Source organism: Astyanax mexicanus, chromosome 16 (genome assembly GCF_023375975.1).
Source record: "Astyanax mexicanus isolate ESR-SI-001 chromosome 16, AstMex3_surface, whole genome shotgun sequence".
NCBI lineage: Eukaryota > Metazoa > Chordata > Actinopteri > Characiformes > Acestrorhamphidae > Astyanax > Astyanax mexicanus.
In genome coordinates, this window is record NC_064423.1 from 39387564 (window position 1) to 39413429 (window position 25866).

The following is a 25866-nucleotide window of genomic DNA, read 5'->3' on the forward strand; positions in this document are numbered from 1 at the left end:
GTGCGTTAATGCGACGGAGCAGTGTAAATGTACTGTTAGCGCTGGCTGATTATGGCCTAAAATAAAAAAGAAATGATTTTTTTAAACAAAAAATCAGATTTTCGATTTGTATTTATTTATTTTTTATTTTTTACTCCTACTAAAAAATAAACGCTTTATAATACAGCCCATGTTTTAAAGGGTAAGTTCCCTTTACTTAAGGTGTAACTTCTCTGGATGAACCAGTACATTCAAAATGCTTACCGGGTCATACAGATACTTAACTGAACGTATAAATAAAGTACAAACAAGAAACAAGAGTGTAAAAACTAGGTAACCTTATGAAGCTTACCTTGTACTTTCCCAACACTTATGTTGTAACTGTTCTCTATGAATCTATATAAAAATATTATAAAATAAAAAGTAAATATTATTTAAAATACGTATGGGGTCCCACTCGTACTTAAATATAGGTAGAAATAAAGCACAGGAGAACCTGCAATTTCCCTAAATTTGTTGTGCAATTTTCATGTAAAATAAAATGATATAATAATTTTTGCTGCCTTTGTTCATGGCAGTTATGAAGGCTTCATTCCAGTCACACTCCAGGAAATTCTTATTCTAAAAAAGAAGACGTTAATTTCATTTATTGTTTTAAAGCTGTCAAGGGTGGAGCAACTAAAAACAGTTCTAATGATAATGCTTCCGCTAAGTTGTATGCATCTGAGCTTACTGTAAATAAATGGAAGCGCTTTCAGGAGAGAAATCTGTGTAGATTAACATCCAGCACTCATGTGACATTTTTGTTTAAGAATTACAGTTTTATTTATTTAGCTTAGCTTTACATGACTTAGTTAGCCACCCCCCTTAGTTAGTTAGCTTGCGCAAGGTGTAAGATAGCCATGAGCACTGTAACACACTTTGCACAGAGTGTACAATAGCACCCATAGTCTGTTGCTGGTAGAAGCCCGAGGCCTGTACTGTTGTGCTGCAGTCAGTGTGAGTAGTGAGCGGAGTCTGTGGTGGTGTAAAGAGTATTCAGGCTGGATCTGGCTGCAGATCTGAAGGCTGAGCAGCTCGGGTTGTGGACGGGGACGGTGTGGGCGGGGCGTGTGGGGAATTCATGCTGGAGGAGACTGATGCTGCTGTCTGCTCTGCAGCCGGGCGTGAGAGAGGAAGCGTGGGAAGATCAGCTTCCAGAGCATCACAATGGTGATGGAGAGCATCTAACACATCAGCACTCGCGCACTCGCTCTCTCACTCGCTTTCTCACTCACTCACTCACTCGCGCACTCACTCTCTCACTTACTCACTCGCCCACGAGCTCATGATGGTGCTGTCCTGCATGAACCTCGTGTGACGTGGCAGTGAGAGTAGGTGCTGAGAGTGTACGGATATATACTGTGATTTTATTAATGATGCGAGCCAACAGTCTCTCATGATATTTAAAGAAAATGAAAATTAATTAGGTCCCTTAAGTGTTATCTAAATCATTTGGGTGCTCTTATCTGCAGTTTCTGAGGCTGGTATCTCTCGCTCTTCCTTTCCTGGGGCGGCCCTGATGAGTGCCAGTTCTATCATCACTGTTTTGATGATCTTTGTGGTGATGCACATGAGGATACTTTTAAAGTTCTTGCATGTGTTTCTAATAAATTATTTCAAATAATTATATTAACTGTGTTTTTACGAGTTGCCTCCGAGATCCCTATGCATCTTGATACAGTCAGTACAATATATCGATATAGCAATATATTGTCACACTCCTTTTTAGTATGTTATTTGGGACTCAAAACCTGTTAATTTTCATTATACCCATTCATCAATTCACATTATAAAAATATATATATTTTTTTATATTTCTTTAATTACAATAATTACATTAATAATGTTGACAAGTTGCCTTTCGAGATCCCTATGCATTTCAATACAGTCAATACAATATATTGATATATTGATATATCGACCCATTCCTACTGGTTAGTGTTTGGTTTGTTGTTTGGGACTTCCATCCATGCCCATCCATCAATGCAAATTATTTAAAAAATATATATTTTTGTATTTATTTAATCACTTAATTACACTATTTACATTAAATATGTTAAAGAGTTGCCTTTGAGATCCCTATGCATCTTGATACAACCAGTACAATATATCGATATATATATATATATATATATACAGTGAGTCCAAGAAGTATTTGATCCCTTGCTGATTTTCTTTGTTTGCCCACTAATAAAGACACTATCCTTCTGCACTTTTAATGGTAGATATATTCTAACATGGAGAGACAGAATATCAAGACAAAAATCCAGAATATAATTTTAAAGAATATATTTTAATTAATTTGTATTTCAATGAGGAAAATAAGTATTTGATCCCTCTTGCCAAACACACTCAATACTTAGTGGCAAAGCCTTTGTTTGCAAGCACAGCGGTGAGACGTTTGTTGTAGTTAACCACAAGTTTAGCACACACACCAGGGGGAATTTTGGCCCACTCTTCTTTGCAGATCCTCTCTAAATCATGAAGGTTGGTGGGCTGTCGCTTGGCAACTCTGACCTTCAGCTCCCTCCATAGATTTTCGATCGGATTGAGGTCTGGCGACTGGCTGGGCCACTCCATGACCTTAATGTGATTTTTCTTGAGCCAATCCTTTGTTGCCTTTGCTGTATGTTTAGGGTCGTTATCATGTTGGAAGACCCAACCACGGCCCATTTTCAGATCCCTGGCAGAGGGGAGGAGGTTGTCCCTCAGGATTGTGCGGTACATGGCTCCATCCATCTTCCCAGTGATGTGGTGAAGTAGCCCTGTACCCTTGGCAGAGAAACACCCCCAAAACATTATGCTTCCACCTCCATGCTTGACGGTGGGCACAGTGTTCTTGGGGTCATAGGCAGCATTTTTCTTCCTCCACACATGGCGGGTGGAGTTGAGGCCAAAAAGTTCAATTTTGGTCTCGTCTGACCACAAAACCTTCTCCCAATAACTTGGTTCATCTTTCAAATGATCATTGGCATACTTGAGGCGCGCCTCCACATGTGCTCTCTTCAGCAGGGGTACCTTTCGGGCACTGCAGGATGTGAATCCATTGTTGCGCAAAGTGTTGCCAATTGTTTCCTTGCAAACTGTGGTCCCAGCTGCCTTCAGGTCATTTGCTAACTCCTGCCGAGTGGTTGCAGGACGATTTCTGACCGTTCTCAGCATCATTGCCACCCCACGAGGCGAAATCTTCTTTGGAGCACCGGGCCGAGGTCTGTTGATTGTCATGTTATACTCTTTAAACTTTCTGATAATTGCACCAATAGTTGTTACTTTCACATCCAACACCTTACTAATCTTTTTGTAGCCCATTCCAGCTTTGTGAAGGTCAACAATTCTGACTCTGAGATCCTGTGACAGCTCTTTGGTTTTACCCATGTTGGAGACTTGAAATCTGTGTGATCTGTCTGATTCTGTGGACAGGTGTTTTTCACATAAGTGATTAGTGAGAACAGGTGGCTTCAGGTCAGCTAATGAATACTAAGGGATCAAATACTTATTTCACTCCATGAAATACAAATCAATTAATATATATTCCTTAGATTTATTTTCTGGATTTTCTTTTTAATATTCTGTCTCTCCATGTAAGAATACATCTACCATTAAAAGTATAGAATGATCATGTCTTTATTAGTGGGCCAACGAAGAAAATCAGCAAGGGATCAAATACTTCTTGGACTCACTGTATATATATATATATATATATATATATATATATATATATATATATATATATATATATATATATATATATATATATATGTATCAACATATTGTCCCACTCCTTTCAGTATGTTATTTGGGACTCAGTACCTGTTAATTTTTCACTATGCCCATCCATTAATGCACATTATAAAAAATATATATTTTTATATTTCTTTAATTACAATAATTATGTTAATTATGTTGACGCATTGCCTCTGAGGTCACTATGCATCTCGATACAACCAGTAAAATATATTTATATAGCAATATTGATATATCGATATACTGATATATCGTCCCAACCCTAGTTTTTAGTGTCGGGTGTGTTATTTGGGACTCCTGTTTGTTTATAGTATGCACGTCCATCATTGCATATTATAAAGAAATATATATTTTTATATTGATTACATTAATTATCTCTGGACAACACCATTGCATTATTCAACTGATGGTTATTTCAATATTATCTCAGCTAAAATGATTAAATTATATTTTGAAAATTTTGTAAAGCATGGTGTCCTCATGTATTTATTCATGAGTTTTAATTACTCTTTAGTTACTTTTTGGCCTTGGTTGCACATCAGTTGGTTTTTTGTTGTTTATTTTTTTTATTTGGATCCAGAATTTATCGATCTTCATGTAAACTCATTACACAGCAGAGTGAGCAGGACTGTCCTGTTGTTGCAGCATCGTTTAATTTGGTCTCGGCGCTGCCGCCGCTGACGTATGAAAGATGGTACCGGGATGAGTAAATGCCTTTACATCGGTCATCCATCAAACCACCCTTAATTATCTTTTTTGGGGGGGTAATCTTGGCGTTGGATTAAAAGATGCTGAGCTGCAGTTAATATGGTGTTATCAGCGTTACGTGATGAGGTGCGCGTGTTGTTGGGATGTAGCTGATGGCGTATGTGTTAGCGTTTAGCGGTTAGCGCTGGGTCTCGGATTCCTCAGGGTGTGATATGACTATTTACAGAGCGCTGCACTCGCTCAGGCAGTGCCAGGGGGAGTGTTTGATGGCAGCTTCTCTACAGAGATGAGGGCAGTGGAGTATTTCCTTCCTGCAGGCTGTTGAATTTGATGGCGCTCTGAGAGAACGACCTGTCATCGCTGTCTTGCTTCATGTAGCTGGATGTGGATGCTGGAGACAGTTCTGTCGCTGGTTTCTGATGGTGCTGTATGTAAATGTCTTGAGTCTGGCAGTATTTGAAGGCATTTTCACAAAGAGTTATTATAGAGATGGCACAGTTTTCTGACAAGTTAAAGTGTTGCTTGTTAAAGTGGCTTCAGCCCCGGATGATTATCCAGTAGACCCGAATCATTTCACTCAGCTCAGTTGTACTATTAATGAAGAGGCAGGCTGCTGACCGCTGTGTAAATGGGAAATCTCCCAAAACACCATTCCTGTTTTCGGTTTAAAGATAAAGTTCTGCCTTTCAGAAGAAACAGCCAATCAGCTTGCTGGTTTTGTGTGGAGGAGTGTGGAGGAGAGTAAATGAGCTAGTGGGGAAGCTGTGGAGAAGTGTGCATGTGCTGTAGCCATAAAAAGCTGAAAAATCATATTTTTTGTGCATTATTGATTTGCTGATAGCTGGTTTCATATGGAGGAGCAAAACTGCCAAAATAATAAAAAAAAAATAATAAAATAAAAAATGAAAAATAATTTTTAATTTTGGCTTTTAGTTTTAGTTCTCCATAGCACAAAACACACAAATCAAACCCATTGTGTGCTTAATAAAATGTAGCTTGTGACTAGCTAGCTTAACTTTGGAATTAGCTAGATAGGTAGTCAGGGTTTGAGAAAAAAAAAATATATATAGGATTTATTATATATATTAGGATTACATGATTTAATCTAAAATGAACAAAAACTAATTTAGATAACTAGTTATTTAGAAGCTGGATGTTGTGGATAGCCATAATTTAGTATAATACTTTATGTTGGTAGTTTAAAGCAGTTTGTTAGCCATTGATACTATTTTAGGTCACCAAAAGTCATTTTGCAGAATTTGTACACACTTTGTTAAATTTAAAATGCATCGAATATAAAATATATATACTTATTGTAAAAAAAAAAAAATATATATATATATATATATATATATATATATATATATATATATATAAATATATGTGTGTGTGTGTGTGTGTGTGTGTACAATAGCTCAAACATTTCAGAAGGTGGTCTGAGACACACTTAAAACAGATACTAATCCTATCACTCAAACCACTTCAGGAGGTGTTCTAAGATAGGTTTAATACCGATACAAATCTTATTGTTCAAACTACTTTAAGAGGTGGTCTGAGATGCATTTAAATCATAAAGAAATACAATCGCTTAAACCACTTCAGGAAGTGGTCTGAGACACATTTAATACAGATGCAAATCCAATCATTCATATTTCTTCAGAGGGTGGTATAAGATGCCTTAAAACTAGATACAAATCTGATCACTCAAACCACTTCAGGAGGTGATCTAAGACAGTTTTAAAACAGACTCAAATCTGATCATTTAAACCACTTTAAAAGTTGGTCTGAGACACATTTAAAACAAAGTCAAATCTGGATCACACAGACCTTACAGTTCAACACTAATCGTACAGGAGTTTGATGAAACTTCCTGCGTTATTTACCGTTACTGTTACAGCAGTGCGTTTGTGCCTTGTGTCTGATTGTATCCGTGGACAGTGAGGTGCAGTAATGGTCTAGTTAAAGCGATGGATGACCTCATGTAATTGAAATCAATAAGGTTCAGAGCTGGTTCTGGGTTTGTGCTGAGGCTCACAGTTTGTGTGAAATAGCATGAGGCGGGTCTGACCGGGGCGGCAGGACCGTTCCACATTCTGCACTCGGCTGGGAAACTCCTCCAAACTCTGGAAACTTGGAGTGTTGATGCAGAATGCTGCCTGTCCGACTACAGCGCCAAAATTAATCCGGCTGTGATTGATGACCGATTGCTCGTTTTATTTTCTGTCTCTTATTGTTTTATAATTGTGCTCATCTCTTTTTCTCTTTTTTCTTTTCTCTTTACGTCTCTCCAGCCACAACCAGAGGACCACAGCATTCCGGCACCCTGTGACAGGACAGATATCTGCAGAAAACTCGGACTTCATATTGCAGGAACAGTGAGTTCTGCATTTATTCAATTTAGGTGCTCTTATCTGGGGTGCTGTTAACTTGTGGTTTCTGAGTTTGTTAACTCTCCTGATGAGTGCCAGTTTCATCATCATTATAACGTTTTTGATGGTCTTTGCAGTGAGTGCACTTGAGGATGCTTTCGAAGTTCTTAAGATGTTTCCGATTGACAGACCTTCATTTAGTTGAGTAGTTGTTGCTTCTCATAATCTGGATTAGAGCATTACTCAAATAGAGCTCTCAAACACATTAAGAGACAAGAAATTCAAGAAATTAACTCTTGACCTTTTTCTTTCAGCTCATAATTTTGCTGAACCTTGACCTGACCAACTACAGCAACCCCAGATCATTTGCTTAGTTAAACAAAACATATTTTGTACATAGTTAGAATCTATGGTTTATATAAAACATGTTCATGAAGCTTTATACTAGGGGTGGGCAATATTATATCGTATACAATATATTGTGAAACAGAAATATCATGATATTAAAAATCCATGTCGTGATAATAGAGCTGTTCTGTCTTAAAAGTAGTCTATTATTTACTGTGAAGCTTTAGGTGTATTTATTGTATAATTGTTTTAGTTTGCAGTTTATATGCATGCACTAAATATTCTGCAATATTATTTGCTGCATTATATTATTTTATGCTATATTATTCATTTTGCCACATTATAATTATGCTGTTACACTATTATACTATATTCCTGAAATTAATTAATTATTTTTCTGTTTTGCTATATCGCCAAGTATATCGTTATCGCAAAAATACCCTGAAATATCGTGATATTATTTTAGAGCCATATCGCCCACCTCTACTTTATACACACAATCACACGCACATGAAGAAATCTCACCAGCTCTATTCTTACCAGTTTCAGTCTGTTTTAGAATGAGCCGTTTAAGGGCTCTGTCACTTTTATGCAAATAAGCTGTTGCTGGCCACGCCCCATATATACTAAGCGTTTACCACACTTAGTCCAAATACGAACATACTTTAAAAGTACCTACATCTCCCTCATCTGCTGACTTGCCACAGAAAGTAGGTACAGATCCCTCCCTCAGACGAAGTCTGCTGGCTTATTCTGCTGTGTACTGTATAAGGTTCTCAACCAGCAGACTGCAATGATATTTCTTCAACAGATCTAGTGGGCGGGCTTCTTGTGGGGGTTGAAGGGTGAGGGGTGGAGCCAGCGGAGTTCTGTGCAGGTTTCGCTATTGTGACGTCTCACTTAGAGAACCAATCAAACGGCTTATAGAAGCATATGATTTTTGCCCCCTTGTTTATAAGGGGCAGTTTACACCCAAGAGGAATTACGCAAAAAAAAAGTATGCAAAAAATGTGTTTTTGCATCCCTTCTCAGTTTTCCATTAAAGAAAACACTGAAATGCATTTCAGTTAATTGCACCGTCCATAATCTAATGGCAGGTGTGGGGTATATGTAGAGGGGTATAAAGCAGTGGAGCAGATTAACAGCATTTTATATTTTCCTGTAAAAGATATTGCCTATATTCTGCAGTGTGATTATCATAGTAATGGATGTGTGGTAATGATCCTGCTGTTCCTCACATATGTCTTTAGCCCTGGGCATGCTAAAAGCTATAACTCAGCAGTGACTGTCTGAAGATAATGGAGATAATAATGGATATAACCGTTACTGCGGTTATGAAGGTGATCTGCTCAGCAGTCTTTCTGTTAGAGCTGTGGTTTCCAGTCCTGATCCAGTACTGAATCTGACCAGTACTGATCCCTGATACTAAGGGGACAACTAAATAATTGCCAACAATATACACCATCAAATATCAATCAAGAGCCAGCAAAAAGCATCAAAATTAATTAACATTTCACAGTTTACATATAAAATCAAGTTTATTAAAAATGTCCATTACATTTTTTAATGCCCAAAAATTTAAAGTCAAGATTTTAAAAAGAGATCAACTTGTCCATTTAGCAAATGTCTGAGTGCACACACACACACATTTAAATACAAAAAAGTCATGACACCTGTTCAGCTTCAATTAAAAGGCATAAGTTAATGATGGGTCCTTCCATATTTGTTTGTGTTTTAACACCTACGTAAAGACTAAGAGTAAAACTTAGGGTCACTCGTAAAAATAAAAGCAGTTGACTTTGAGAATAAAGTCATGATATGTCAAGAAAAACATATACGGTAAGACGTTTTGTGAATAAAGACGTAATATTTTGTGAATTAAATCATAATATTTCAAGAAAAAACATATACGGTTTGACGTTTTGTGAATAAAGTCGTAATATTTAGTGAAATAAGTCGTAATATTTCAAGAAAAACATGTTTAGTATGACATTTTGTGAATAAAGTCGTAATGTTTCGAGAATAAAGTCGTAATATTTCAAGAAAAACATGTTTAGTATGACATTTTGTGAATAAAGTCATGATATTTTGTAAATTAAGTTGTAATATTTCAAGAAAAAAAACATATGCAGTGTAACATTTTCTGAATAAAGTCGTAATGTTTCAAGAAAAAAGTCGTAATATTTCAAGAAAAAAACATGTTTAGTATGACATTTTGTGAATAAATTCGTAATATTTTGTAAATTAAGTTGTAATATTTCAAGAATAAACATACGGTATGACATTTTGTGAATAAAGACGTAATATTTTGAGAACAAAGTCATAATATTTCTAGAAAAAAAACATATGCAGCATAACATTTTCTGAATAAAGTCGTAATGTTTCAAGAATAAAGTCGTAATATTTCAAGAAAATCATGTTTAGTATGACATTTTGTGAATAAAGTCGTAATATTTTGAAAAGAAAGTCATGAAGTTCAAGAAAACACATATACGGTATAACATTTTGTGAATAAAATCGAATTTTTTTTTTAAATAAATATATTTTGAGAATAATAGTATATATTGTTAGGATAAAAGGCATAACTTAGTGATGGGCTTTGATAAGTTTTAACATGAACATTGCACACACACACACACGAAAAAACCTTTAGCATTATTCATATTTTCCACAATTTGTCTCATACAGCTTAAATTTCAAAGGGCAGTGTGAAACTGGACATCCAAAAAAAACTGGACCAAATAAATACATTTTATATGATGTAAAAAAAAAAGCTTTAACCGTAGTTAAAGGTGTAAAACACCCTAAATTTATGAACCAGAGTTTGAACCGAGAGTCTGTTCTCTTCTGATTTCTTCTCTTCTCTTTTTAAAAGCCTGGTTAAGCTTGTTTTTTATTTCTCTGCAGTGGAGAGGAGATTTCGGAGCTCAGACGCTCCCCGCTGAGACGGCTTTGTTGTATTACTGTGTAAAACCAGGGGAGGCTTGGCTCGGCCCGGAGGTTCGGCTGTTTATGCTTAATATCCGCCTCCTTCTCTGCTCTTAAAGTAAATCTGAGGGAATAATAAAACAAAGTTCAGCAGAACACCACAACTTTCCCTCTGTTTACCCGTCTCTCCTTCATACCGCGTCCTTAAAACGTCTCTCCCTCTCGTGTCCATCGTCGTCTAGACGGAATAAAATAGTGCTGTAATAACAGAAGCTCAGGGATTAAAAATGTTGGGAGCTTTTAAGAATATCACACGCGTCCGTCAGGCCCATCTTTTACCCGAACGCTGCTGCCAGGGTCTGATTGATGCCTCTCATTAGCAGCACAGTGTGGAAACTGTGTCCCACGACTTTATCTATAGCACACTGAGAGATTACAGTAGCGTAGCTTAGCCACATGCTAATACTGGACAGTATAAGGTGATTTAGAATCAGAGTAATATATTAGTGCCTCTAAAAAAAATATATCATTGAAAAGTTTATTTATTACTAAAATATTACTTATTTCATGAATTCAAAATGTTCAAAATGTGAAACTTATATATTATACAGATTTATTAAACACAGATTGATCTATTTTAAGTGTTTATTTTTCTTTATTGTTGATGATTATGACTTACAGCCAATGAAAACCCAAAAATCAGTGTCTCAGAAAATTGGAATATTATATAAGACCAATTGGTTCTTTTGGAAGTGTGGGCAGTGTGCCAAGTCCTGCTAGAAAATGAAATCCGCATCTCCAAAAACAAAATATCAGAGAGTATAATGGACATCTTTCTTATAATTTACCCCCTAACAGAGCTTGGCCTGTATATAGGCTATACAGGTGTAGGTGATACAAAACCCTTTATCTCTGCAGTAAAATAAGTAATTTATGTTCTGAAAAAATGGAGATCTGAAAACTTTTAATAATTTTAGATCAGTTTTAAGAGCAATCAACCCGAAATTCCGCATGATTGAAAATAGACATAAAAGCTAGACAATTGTTACAAAATGAAACGTTGATTAATTAAAATTATTAATTTGTGTATAGAAAAATATTGATTTTAAAATGTTAGAAGTTCAGGAAAGTGCAGAATGTATTAATTTAATTCATTATATTTTGACAGGTGCAGATTTACTTTAATATTTTTCCATTTTTAATATCCTATTACAATTACCTTTTTAGTAATGTTTCTTATTAAACATGAAACCGTTATATGCAACCGTTATATTAAAGAGAAATCCTCAACATATAGCTGTGTAATATTCCTGTAGAGTGCTGCCAAGTGTTGCCAAAAGAATAAGACTCCCTGAAATACTCTGGCCAACACTTTTTAAAAGGATGAGATGTGGTTGAGGTGGTGTGATGTGTAGATTATCTATCACCCTGACCTCACATGTGCTCCTGTTGTTATGTGGTTGCTAGGTGGTTGCTATGGTGCTGCATTTTTTTTTTGTTTTGCTTGTTGAGAACACACAGTGTGCAGCCGGCAATTGTTGGCAATACTTTGCAAAGTACAAACAAAATAAATGAAACAGATGACCGTGATCAGTATTCAGGTGAGCAGGATTAGTTGAGGAGGATGTGACAGAGACATCTTGTAGAGGGGGATTATGGGAGATGTAGTTGGTGTACTCAGAGAAGCAACGGGAGAACGTGGATGTGTTTTTACACAAAATAATATTCCTTTATAAAGGAGTTTATTACAGGTCATTAATTAGTTTCTGAATACTTTAAAACTCATTAATAAGCTATTACAACACATTAATAGAAAGGGAAACAGTGGCTTTTCATTTGCCAAATAGTGAGTCAGATCTGTTAATAACTTTATTCATTTAACTACTCAGATTAATTATTTATTCATTAATTATAATATACTGTATATGAACATATTACATGGCTAAACAGATGGAAAAGACAAAGTAAGACAAGCATTTGAGGTTTGTTTCACAGTATAAATGAGTGTTTAATCACTATTTAGCAAACAACAGACCACATTTCTCCCTTTGTATGTCTGTTGTGTAAAATATTTCCATATTAAGAAATGTTAATAAATTACTTTTAAATGCCTTCTTTAGTTCTTTAGTTAAAGTGACAGTTCTAATTCTACGTTTATTTGGTAAAACGATGCGTGAATTAGCAGACGAAGACGAATGATGATGAATTTGCTGTGTTGATATCTCAGTGTTCGCAGTAGCTCCTGTATCAGCATCATTAGCAGCACCAGCGTTGCTCAGGTAACCAATAATGTAAAAGAAAATATATTTAAATTAGGAAGGACTGTTGCTTTAAAATATAGCTAATTTTATATCTCTGTGGTTTTCAGCAGAAACCAGCTGATATCTGTATTTCTCTATTTACTCCAGGAATGTTACAGCCAAATCATTAACACCACCTGCACTGAAGGAGTGTGTTCTGCAGGTGTGCTGAGCTCTGAGTGTACAGGTGGAGGGAGACGCTGATAAAGAGCTGCTCTAAATAATGGAAATTAGGCTTATCAGCTCGACCTGTGCTGTAAATAATTCAGTGGTTTGGGGAGAACACAGACCTGTGTACTGAAACACAGTTAATCCCACCACAGCACAGCAGAACAGAGCTCAGGACTATCTAATGGACACCTCTGTTACCCTGCGGATCACGGTTCAGGCGTTCTGATCGATATTATGGCGTATTGAGAAAGTATTAAGAAATTCGCTAATTCACTCAGTTTCACCTAAAATTAAAGAGTATTTATCAGTGTTAATGTTGTTAATAAAAACTATGAAAAAAAATATATACAGCTCAGTTTCTCTGATTTTGCTATTTATAGGTTTATGTTTGAGTAAAATGAACATTGTTGTTTTATTCTATAAACTACAGACAACATTTCTCCCAAATTCCAAATAAAAATATTCTCATTTAGAGCATTTATTTACAGAAAATGAGAAATGTCTGAAATAACGAAGAAAGATGCAGAGCTTTCAGACCTCAAATAATGCAAAGAAAACAAGTTCATATTCATAAAGTTTTAAAAGTTCATAAATCAATATTTGGTGGAATAACCCTGGTCTTTAATCACAGTTTTCATGCATCTTGGCATCATGTTCTCCTCCACCAGTCTTACACACTGCTTTTGGATAACTTTATGCTGCTTTACTGCAGAAACTTAAGCAGTTCAGTTTGGTTTGATGGTTTGTGATCATCCATCTTCCTCTTGATTATATTTCAGAGGTTTTCAATTTGGTAAAATCGAAGAAAATTGTAATTTTTAAAATGGGACAAGTAATTGGTAATAGCTATTGCTATATACGCTTCCGTCCACATGACATTCCAACTCAATCCATCTAATCCAAATAATCTGACTTTTCTGATTGTAATGCCACTTTATTCTCAAAATCTTACGACTTTAATTTATCTTACACACTGTGAAAGGGGTGTCATGATGCTCATTGCTATCTTACACCCCGTCAACAGTGCATTTTCTCGAATTGTGGTCTGTTCAGGTACATTTCTGGTGTATTGCTATCTTGGTAACAGAAAACACAGGTGCTCCACTGACTGAATACAATCTGGACAGACATCAACAGTCAGGTGTTCATTGCTATCTTGGAAACTCAGTTGCACCACAGTGCACAAACCCAACTTTTACATCACCATAAAATATGTAGCTTATGCAATACACACCTAATTTACTATGTAAACATACATTGTTGCACTGTACATTTAAATGTACAAGATATTAATATATATATTAACAGATTACTGTTTAATAAGATAAGCGAAGATGCGACACACTGATTGGTTTATTGCACTCTACGCCCATTGGTGCACGCCTTTTGCATGTTTTAAGCAGTTTTAAGTTACTTTTCCTGTTGTTTCGATAGCAAAGACACACTGAAATGCCCTAAACCTGGGAGTTTATTCTCAAAATCAATAGTTTGAGACTCTAAAACACTGTCGTAAAAACGTGAACATAGTTTTTTAGGGCAGTTCAGTGCAGGGGCGGGGTTTATACACGCCTAGGCCATGCATGGTATTAGATTAGGCCTGGAGCCAGCAGGTTAATTTTTATTATCTGTTCCAGGGAGTCCTATTCTATTGGCAGTACCTCTCTACAGTGTCTGTGTGCAAGAAGGTAATGTCAGTGTTTTGTCAGTGGATTTGCTGGAGGCGGAGCTTCAGCAGGGCTGGACGTTAAGAACAGATGGGCGTTTATGGGAGTGTGTGTGTGTATTCAGCGTCGTAAATCCCTCCCAAAGCCAGATCAGAATTCCGGAGGAGTCCGAGCCCACGCCCGGTCCCTGTATCAGCAGCGTGGCTCTTCTGCTGGCATGTTCCTGCAGCGTCCTGTAGACGAGCAGATGTCGCAGCTGTTAGGCGAGGCTGCTTTTCCACTGCTGTAGAGGAAGTGATGGGAGCGGGCGGGTTAAAAAAAGAAGATGGAGAGAAATAGAGGCGGGTATGGAGGTAAAAATAGCGTTCTCCTGCATCCAGACAGAGTAAGCACCGCAGATACGTCCTGTCACTCGATATCTCGCTCCTCGGAAAACCAGAGGAACTTCATTCATACAGATTTAAAAAGGGTTTATGGAAGATAATGGAAAGATCATGTCTCATGTGAGTCCCAGTGGCATGTTTCATTACATCCAGCTAACGAGGAGGAGTTCGTTAACAGGGTTCACACTGGGGCATTAACAGTAGACTCCAGACACTACCAGTGTTGGAAAGGAAATCAGTTCTTCAGTGTCTACACTATCTTTTAATTGTGTAATTGACCACTTTAAATGATGAGTTTCTTTGATTTTACCAAATTAAAAACCTCTGGAATATAATCAAGAGGAAGATGGATGATCACAAGCCATCAAACCACCAAACTGAACTGCTTGAATTTTTTTTTTTGCACCAGGATTAAAGCAGCATAAAGTTATCCAAAAGCAGTGTGTAAGACTGGTGGAGGAGAACACGATCCCAAGTTGCATGAAGACTGTGGTTAAAAAAACAGGGTTATTCCAACAAATACTGATTTCTGAACTTTGTGAAAAAAACTTTATGAATATGAACTTGTTTTCATTGTATTATTTGAGGTCTGAAAGCTCTGCATCTTTTTGGTTATTTCAGCCATTTCTCATTTTCTGTAAATAAATGCTCTAAATTACAATATTATTATTAGGAATTTAGGAGAAATGTTGTCTGTAGTTTATAGATTAAAACAACAATGTTCATTTTACTCAAACATAAACCTATAAATAGCAAAATCAGAGAAACTGATTCAGAAACTGAAGTGGTCTCTTAATTTTTTCCAGACCTGTATATTCATCTTTTTTAGCCTTTTTAAATACGTATGTTATACTTGGTTGTTGAATGTATAATATGCTGAGATTGGTTTGGATTGGATAAGAATGGATTTTTTTTTTCCTTTTATGCAAAATACTATGCTTGTTTCAACTCAGTATTTGTTATTTTTAGCTTTTAGGACTTTAAGTATGTATTTTCTTTGTTCTTGGTCGTTGAATGTTTAGCATGTTAAGATTGAATTAGATAAGATTGGATTTGTCCTTTTTTTTCTTTAATACGAGAAACTATGTTTGTTTCAACTCAATATTTGTCATCTTTGGCTCTTAGGCCTTGTTTTTTGTACTTTGGCATAGGATGAATAGTATGTTGAGATTGGATCTGATTGGATCAGATTGGATTTGTTCTTTTTTTCTTACACCTGACAGTAAACTCAATTCAACTCAAAACAGACATTGTGTATCAGATCTTTAGCTTTTAGGCCTTTAAATATGTATTTTTTGTACTTGGACCTTGGATGTATAGTACCAGATTGGATTTGTTCTTTTTTCCTTCATACCTGAGAGTAAGCTCATTTCGACTCAATATTTATATTAGATATCAGATTTAAATATGTATTTTTTTAATTGGATCGGATTGGATCAGATTGGATTTGTTCTGTTTTTTTCTCTTTGAACTTGATACTATGCTTGTTTTATCTCAATATTTGTCAGCTCTAGCTTTAGTCCTTTAAATGCATTAATTTTTTGTGCTTGGATGTTGAATGTATAGAAATAGTTGAGATTGAATCGGATCGGATTTGTTCAGTTTTTTCCTTCAATACTTAATACATTTCTATTTTTAGTTCATATCTTTTTGTTTATCAGATACTTGGATGTAGGGCTGCACAATATATCACTTAAGCATCGTCATTGCGATGTGCGCATGTGCAATAGTCACATCTCAGGACATGTGATGTCTCTTAAGACAGTTAAATCAAAAACATCATGTTGCAATGTTTTAGTTCTTGACACTAAAGTTCTTGATACACAGCGCTGTCTCTGTGTCTGTGTGAGTGACAAGCTGCTGCTGCCTGAGAAGTGCGAGGGGGAGCCGCATGGCCTCCATTCACATGGTTGGGCACGTGCTTGTAAATGTGAGCATGTGTGGAAAGCTGTGCTCCTCAGGCCAGCACAGTTTTGAAGCACAGATATTTCCAGTTACAGCTGAATTCACACTTTTAATCCCAGAAAAACAAACACTCTTATTTACCTTTTAAAAAGAAATTTAAATGCCTGATTAAAGGTATGTTTTGCTGTTTTCCTCGGGTTTTGAGTTGAGCTCGATGGTTGACTCAGCTCTTGATGGACCCTGCATTGTTTAGTATCGTGATATCGTGATATCGCAATATCGTGCAGCCGTACTTGGACATCAGATATACAGTAGATGTTTTAGATTCCTGTCTGGAACAGTATTATTCTCTCAGCTGCTTTTTTTCAGCCTGTAAGCTACAGTAGACTCACTGCATCATCAAGCAGCTTAGGACATGCCAGGCTGAAATGAATGGGCCGCTGTACACAGCCATTACTCACGGCCGGCTTTAAGATAGGGCTAATACTCAGACTGGGGGAGCTCAGTGCCGCTGGGGCAGGACCCAGTCATGTTCCTCTCAGGTGAAGACTGAGCTGGCTCTCTGCCAGAGTGCACTACGCTCACTATACTCATAAAAATACGTAAACAATAACCCGGGCGTATCTCTGAGAGCCTCGCGTAAAGGCCGTCCCCAAACACGAGGCAGCGGCTGAACAATAGCAAAACACAAATCAAACAGAATCTGCTCCCCTGGAGCTTCAGAGCAGCAGCAGAAGTGTTGAACCGGGGCCAGATCCTGACTTTTAACAGATAAAAAGGAAATATCAGCGTTACGTTTCCTCGCTGATGTCCTGCTGATGTTGTTTCCTGCTGTTCGGTTTGATGTTCGGCCTCAGAACGCCTCTTGACACCTCTCTGTAGACTTCCTAGAATACAGAATCACTCGCTCAGTAAAAACAAGAGTATAGCTGCTAAAAATCCTTCATTCTGAAACACTAAAAAATGAAGATTTTCTTTCTTTTCTTTTCTCAGGAAAATAATCAAGAGGAAGATGGATGATCACAAGCCATCAAACCAAAATGAACTACTTGAATATTTGCACCAGGAATAAAGTAGCATAAAGTTATCCAAAAGCAGTGTGTAAGACTGGTGGAGGAGAAGATGATGCCATGATGCATGAAAAAAACTGTGATTAAAAACCAAGGTTTTTCCACCAAATATTGATTACTGAACTCTTAAACTCATCTTTTTTTGTTATTTCAGCCATTTCACATTTTCTGCAAATAAATTTTCTAAACGACAATATTTTTATTTGGAATTAGGGAGAAATGTTGTCTGTAGTTTATAGAATAAAACAACACTGTTCGTTTTACTCAAACATAAACCTATAAATAGCAAAATCAGAGAAACTGATTACATTTAAATATGTACTATGAAAATGTATTGTGTCTTAAGAAGAACAATATTACGAGTATATATATATATATATATATATATATATATATATATATATATATATATATATATATATGTATATGAGATCTTAATATTAATATCTCTACCTCTTCTAACGAGCATGGACATGGCAAAAAATAAATAGCGTTTATTATACAAATATGAAAGCTGCATTATTTCCAGCTAGTCATTATTTTAATTATGGTTATAATGATTTCTTCATGAATCAAATGATTATCTGGATTTAAATAAAAAAATAGTATAGTATAGTTACTATTTATAGGTTTATGTTTGAGTAAAATGAACATTGTTGTTTTATTCTATAAACTACAGACAACATTTCTCCCAAATTCCTAATAAAAATATTCTCATTTAGAGCATTTATTTACAGAAAATGAGAAATGTCTGAAATAACAAAAAAGATGCAGAGCTTTCAGACCTCAAATAATGCAAAGAAAACAACAAGTTCATATTCATAAAGTTTTAAAAGGAGTTTAGAAATCAATATTTGGTGGAATAATCCTGGTTGTTTTTAATCACAGTTTTCATGCATCTTGGCATCATGTTCTCCTCCACCAGTCTTACACACTGCTTTTGGATAACTTTATGCTGCTTTACTCCTGGTGCAAAAATTCAAGCAGTTCAGTTTGGTGGTTTGATGGTTTGTGATCATCCATCTTGCTCTTGATTATATTCCAGAGGTTTTCAATTGGTAAAATCAAAGAAACTCATCATTTTTAAGTGGGCTCTTTTATTGTTGTTTAAGAGGATAGACAGGAAGCATGGGAAGGTCTGGCGTTACGTTCCACAGGAAAAACATTAATTATGACCTCCGGAATGGATAACAATGAGGGGTGTGTGTGTGAGTGTGTGGCGTAAGCATGCTTTACTCTGGGGCTGAAATGGACTGAAATGTGCTCAGTAAGGTGATTTTTAGCTGCTTAAAACCACAGTTTGATGCTGTTTTTGTGTTTTAATCTGATGACCTCATGCTCTGTCACCAGTAATCTGCAGTGTTCTGATGTGCTGCTGGTGTTTGTTATCTGTGTTTTTATCTGTTAGCTATGTGTCTATGGAGTACTAACAGAGGCTGTGCTTTATATATAGGTATTTATATCAGTGTAGTGCTGTGAGTGGGACTGCAGTGGTATGAGATTGGCATAGCATACAGCAGGGGTGTCCAAACTTTTTTTGTTGGGGGTCAGAAGGAGAAATATATTTGAAGTCACGGGCCACAGACTCTGTAATAAAACAAATAATGAAATATACCACTTTAAATAATACATTTTACCGATTACTTTCATTTACACACCATTTTACTTGACTTACTATCTTTATCTTTGACAGTGTTTTGTAAACTAAGATTTTTCAAATTAATGTTTCATTTCATGATGTCTCTTAACATTAAACTCCGTAATTACGGCAACTTTTAGACTCTTTGGCCCGTTTTTCTGCGCTACAACTGCGCACTCTCTCCACTTTTAGACTCTTTGGCCCGTTTTTCTGCCCTAAAACTGTGCAATCTCTCCGCTTTTAGACTCTTTGGCCTGTTTTTCTGCTCTAGAAATGCGCACTCTCTCTGCTTTTAGACTCTTTGGCCCGTTTTTCTGCGCTAGAAATGAGCACCCTCTCCGCTTTTAGACTCTTTGGCATGTTTTTCTGCCCTAAAACTGTGCACTCTCTCCGCTTTTAGACTCTTTGGCCCATTTTTTCTGCGCTTAAACTGCGCACCCTCTCCGCTTTTAGACTCTTTGGCCCGTTTTTCTGCGCTAGAAATGCACACCCTCTCCGCTTTGAGACTCTTTGGCCCGTTTTTCTGCGCTAGAAATGCACACCCTCTCCGCTTTGAGACTCTTTGGCCCGTTTTTCTGCGCTAAAACTGCACACTCTCTCCGCTTTTAGACTCTTTGGCCCATTTTTTCTGCGCTTAAACTGCGCACCCTCTCCGCTTTTAGACTCTTTGGCCCGTTTTTCTGCGCTAAAACTGCACACTCTCTCCGCTTTTAGACTCTTTGGCCCGTTTCTCTGCACTAGAAATGCACACCCTCTCCGCTTTTAGACTCTTTGGCCTTTTTCTGCGCTTAAACTGCGCACCCTCTCCGCTTTTAGACTCTTTGGCCTGTTTCTCTGTGCTGGAAATGCACACTCTCTCCGCTTTTAAACTCTTTGGCCCGTTTTTCTGCGCTAAAACTGCACACTCTCTCCGCTTTTAGACTCTTTGGCCCGTTTTTCTGCGCTAAAACTGCACACTCTCTCCGCTTTTAGACTCTTTGGCCCGTTTCTCTGCGCTTAAACTGCGCACCCTCTCCGCTTTTAGACTCTTTGGCCCGTTTTTCTGCGCTAGAAATGCGCACCCTCTCCGCTTTTAGACTCTTTGACCCGTTCTGACACCTAGCGTTCAAACTTTGAATCTCACATTATAAAAACCTGCTTAACAGCGGGCCAACTTTCATTCTATTTCTAAAATACCTCGCGGGCCTCTCCAAAAAAGGAAACGGGCCGCAAATGGCCCACGGGCTGTAGTTTGGACACCCCTGGCATACAGTATTCTACAATTGGATAAAATTACTCAAATTAATATTAATATTCATATATTACATAGATATATTAAACACAGAGTGATCTATTTTAACAGTTTTTTCTTTCTTTTATTGGGGATGATTATGGATTACAGCCAATGAAAACCCCAAAATCAGTGTCTCAGAAAATTTGAATATTATATTTTAAGACCAATTGGTACTTTTTGCAGTACTGTGGGCAGTGTGCTGCAAGTCCTGCTGGAAAATGAAATCCACTGTGGAAACTTCACACTAGACCTCAAGCAGCTTGGACTGTGAGTCTCTCCACTCTTCCTCCAGACTCTGCTCCCTTGATTTCCTTTAAATGAAATTTATTGATGATCAGTGATGGTTTGGAGAGTCATGTCTGTCATCTGCTGGTGTTGATCCACTGTGTTTTATTATCAAGTATAAAGTCAGTGCAGTTTTGTTTTCCCACAAAATCTTACAGCACTTCATATCTTACAGCTTTTCTCTGCTACTGACAACTTTCATGGAGATGCGGAAGATTTCATTTTCCAGCAGGACTTGGCACAGTTTCAATTCTCCAATTCCTTATATAATATTCCTTATATATATATCTGAGACAATGATTTTTGGGTTTTTATTGGCTGTAAGACATAATCATCAACAATATAAGAAATTAACTTTTAAAAAAGGATTACTCTGTGCGTAATATATATATATATATACTCTGTGTGTATATATATATACACACCCCACTGTTCACCGGTGTTTGTGGGTAAAGTCCGGCGGGTGTGTGCTGTGTCAGTGACTCTGGTTGTCTGAACAAGCAGGATGACACCACTCTGATCTGAGGCTAACCTGCACACACACACACACACACAAATGACTGAGTCACCACTGGGAAACTCTGAGTGACAATGAGGACATGCGTTACACACCCTGGCGACTTCATGCGCTCAGGAAACCAAGATGACGTCTGTGTTTTATTACTTTTTGTAGAAAACTTGTTAAAGTAAACTTCACAGATCTGCTCACACTCACTGAGTGTTCCAGTGAAATATAAATAATATTGACTTTACAAGTCAGTTAAACAAGTAAGGGTCCTATTTTACACCCTGTGCAAGGAGTGTCGAGGTGCTAATCGCTATCTTACACCCTGCTAACAGTCTATTTTCACTTCTTCCACCTGCCTCGTTTAAATAGCAACAGTGCTTCTAAATATTATCTACAATGTATAATTTCTGGCGTATTGCTATCTCTATCTTGTCAATGGAAAACACAGGTGCACCACTGACTAAATACAACCTAGACAGACGCCAACATTCAGATGGTCATTGCTATCTTGGCAGTGAATTGTCAACACAGACGCTTCCTTAACACGTTATGCACACGTGTACCTGCAGCAGTGCACAAACCCAACTTTTATAGTGGCATGTAAAAAGTGTATTTGCCTCCTCACTGATTTCTTTTCTTTTTGCATATTTGTCATATGTTTCAATATACAAAGCACTTTTTTTAAATGTTGATTTTGTTTATTGAGCGAAAAAAACTATCCAAACCAATCTCGCCTTTTGTTAAAAAGTGTTTGCCCCTCAAGGATTCAAGGATTCAAGGATTCAAGGAGATTTTATTGTCATTCGCATCTTATGTGGTACATGAGGTGGAACGAAATTGTGATTTCACGATCCAGTTTACACCCAGGAGCTGTTATTAAATAGATATATAGATAAAAGTACAATAAAGGAATACAATAAAAATAGAATATACAAAATAGTTAAAGATAAATACCCCAAATGAAATAAATAGAAAGAGTAGACAGGTTGCAACAACAAGTCCAGAGTGCAAATGTGCTATAGCAGCATGAAATGAATTAGAGCAGTAGAAAATAAAGTGTCTCAGTGCGGGTAAAGTGACCGTGTTTGTGCAGTAATTGTCCTTGTGTGTCAGTGCAGTGTGTTGTTAAGTGGAGTTTAAGAGTCTTACAGCTTCCGGAATGAAGCTGTTTCTCAGTCTGGTTGTTTTGCACTTGATGCTCCGCAGCCTCCGTCCTGAGGGAAGCGGGACAAAAAGTGCATGTGCTGGGTGGGTGGGATCCTTCCTGATGCAGGTGGCCCTCTTCCTGCATCTGGAGGTGTAGATGTCCATGGTGCTGGGGAAGCTGACTCCAACAATCCTCTGTGCAGCCTTCACCACCCTCTGCAGTGCTTTCCTGTCTGCAGCAGAGCAGCTTCCATGCCACACATTGATGCTGGAGCACACAACGCTCTCCACCACACATCTGTAGAAGGAGGTGAGGACTGCGCTCCCTAGTCCAGCTCGTCTCAGCCTCCTGAGGAAGTAGAGCCGCTGATGTGCCTTGCTGACCAGAGTGGAGGTGTTGTTGCTCCAGGTGAGGTTGCTGCTCAGGTGCACCCCTAAGTACCTGTAGCTGTCGACCACTTCCACCGCAGATCCTCCAATGTGCAGGGGGAGGTGGGCATGCTGGCCTCTTCTGAAGTCCACAATCATCTCCTTCGTCTTCTTTACGTTGATGCAGAGGTTGTTCTCTCTGCACCAACCCTCCAGGTGTTCCACCTCCTGCCTGTAGCTGGACTCATCTCTGTTTGTGATGCATCCAACCACTGCTGTGTCGTCTGCAAACTTCACAATATGACAGCCTGGATGGAGAGGTGAGCAGTCATATGTGAGCAGTGTGACCAGGGGGGGGCTCAGCACACAGCCCTGAGGGGAGCCAGTGCTGAGGATTATAGTGGGGGAGGAGATGTTGTGAATTCTCACAGACTGCGGCTTGTTGGTCAGGAAGTCTAGGACCCAGTTGCACAGCGAAGAGCTCAGTCCTAGTGAGGAGAGTTTATTTATCAGGGTCTGTGGAATCATGGTGTTGAAAGCGGATGTGAAGTCCACAAAGAGCATACGGACGTAGGAATCCTTCTGCTCCAGGTGGGTGAGGGCAGTGTGGACCACGGAGGAGATGGCATCCTCTGTGGATCGGTTCTTCCTGTATGCATACTGGTGTGGATCCACAGTGACGTTGATGGTGGCTTTGATGTGGGTCTGAACCAGTCTTTCAAAGCACTTTGTGACTATCGGAGTGAGGGCCACTGGCCGGTAGTCATTCAGACCTGTCACTGCGGAGCTCTTGGGGACTGGGATGATGGTGGCGGTCTTCAGGCAAGTGGGGACAGCTGCCTGGATGAGGGACGCGTTGAAAATGTCGGCCAGGACGTCCGAGAGCTGGTCTGCACAGTCTCTTAGCACCCGTCCGGGGATGTTGTCCGGGCCAGCAGCTTTTCGGGGGTTGATCCTTCTCAGCGTTCTCCTTACTTCTGCTGGTGTCACGCTGAGGGGCTCCTCTCCTGGTGAGTGTGGGAGTCTGGTGCTGGGGGGGGTGTCAGGATTCTCAAAGCGGGCGTAGAACTTGTTGAGAGCCTCAGGCAGGGATGGGTCTTTGGAGCTTTGTGCAGCGTTGGATTTGTAGTCCGTGATGCACTTGATGCCCCTCCACATGCTCTGTGGATCCTGGGAGGAAAAGTGTCCCTGGATTTTCTGAGCATATGCAGCTTTTGCCCTCTTAACTCCAACAGTCAGCTCTCTTCTAGCCCTTCTGAGTTCGTCTGGGTCTCCAGACCTGAAGGCAGCATCCCTGGCTTTCAACAGAGAACGCACCTCTGCGTTCAGCCAGGGCTTCTGGTTGGGGTAGCAAGTCACAGTCTTGGTAGTAGTGACATCCTCAGTGCACTTGCTGATGTACCCAAGAACAGCAGATGTGTATTCCTCCAGATCCAGCTCCCCCTAACACTCAGCAGCATCCCTGAAGACCTGCCAGTCTGTGCAGCCGAAGCAGTCCTGCAGCACAGCGTCGCCGTCACTGGGCCACACAGTGATGGTCTTCTGTGTGGGTTTGGAGCGTCGCAGCGGGGGGTGGTATGCGGGGACCAGCATGATGGAGATGTGGTCTGAAAGCCCGAGGTGGGGGCGCGGGAATGCCCTGTAAGCGTCTTTCACGGAGGAATAAACGCGGTCTAACGTATTATTACCTCGCGTTGGGATGTTCACGTGTTGGTAAAACCTCGGCAGCGTGTTCTTCAGTTCTACGTGGTTAAAATCCCCCGCTACCACGTAGAACGCGTCCGGATGCTTGTTCTGAAGCGAGCTGATGTTGTCATGGAGCTCCTTCAGCGCGTTGTTAGCATTAGCATCCGGTGCTATGTAAACAGCAATCACGAACACCGCCGAAAACTCACGAGGCAGATAGTGAGGGCGACACTTCACAGTCAGCTGTTCTGTCGCCTCGGAGCAGTGGCTGTTTACCAACACGCAGTTTGTGCACCAACCTTTGTTTATGTAGACGCACAAACCGCCCCCCCGGGATTTTCCAGATAAAAGGCTGCGGTCCGCTCGGAAGAGCTGCCGGCCGGCGAGCTGGAAGGCTGAGTCCGGCATGGTCTGGTTCAGCCAGGTTTCCGTGAGACAAATCACAGCGCAGTTCCTCATCTCCTCAGAAACATTCATCCTCAGCCGCAGCAGGTCCAGTTTGTTATCCAAAGCGCGGACATTAGACAGGAAAAGCGACGGAATCGGGGGCCGGTTAGCATTAGCCTTTAGCCTGGCTAGCACACCACCGCGTTTACCTCGCTTCTGACGCCGCTGGCACCGCCTCCTCCTGCCCTTTGTCTGCAGCGATCCGCTCCCCCACGCCGGAGCGCGGAGGAGCTGTAGCTCGCCCAGCGTAGCTCGGATATTATTGTCCAAAGTTGCTGTTTTACTGACCAAACTGTCCATAATCCTCAAAAGTTCGGTCCTGCTATAACTCACACGCGTGGGGTGCGTGAAGTTGGGTTCAGAACCGACGGAAAAACAGCTCAAAAAAGGGTGTTCGCTAGGAGCGTGAGTAGCCGCTGCACTACTGCGCGCCGCCATCTTTTTCATTCATTTCAAACACAGTTCATTTAATGAACTGTGTTTAATCACACTTTTTGAAAAAAGCTAAGTTCAATTTCGCTACTAACCACAACAAGGCCTGATTACTGCCAGTCCTGTAGAATTAAGAAATCCCTTATATAATAGAACCTGTCTGACAACATGAAGCAGATAAAATATCTCATTTAAAAGCAGCACATTATTATACACCCATCTGAAGAAACTCAACAACAGATGAGAAAACAAAGTCTCAAACTGATCATCTATCAGTCTGGAAAAGGTTATATATTAAGTAATTTCTAAAGTTTTGGGACTCCAGAGAAGCACAGTGATTCACTATTATTCACTAATGGAGAAAAAACATGGAACACTGGTGAACCTTCCCAGGAGTGACCGGCTGAAATAATCAAATACTACAAAAATCATTTTAGCTGTTTGGAGCTTTAATTTTAGCCATGCGAAAC

At 39.0% G+C, this 25866-nt stretch overlaps 1 protein-coding gene across 10 annotated transcripts in view; it reads left to right on the forward strand.

The window, feature by feature from the left end:
* The window catches only part of plekha7b (pleckstrin homology domain containing, family A member 7b), a 291689-nt gene that overhangs the window by 134128 nt on the left and 131695 nt on the right, over positions 1-25866 (forward strand). For all 10 annotated transcript variants that reach the window (XR_007424774.1, XR_007424772.1, XR_007424775.1 and 7 more), the window contains one exon: positions 6765-6848. Coding sequence is in view for 2 of the 10 variants with exons in the window: in XM_049465414.1 (XP_049321371.1) it covers positions 6765-6848 (84 nt within the window). In the remaining 8 variants the exon portion in view is untranslated. The remainder of the gene's footprint in view (positions 1-6764; positions 6849-25866) is intronic.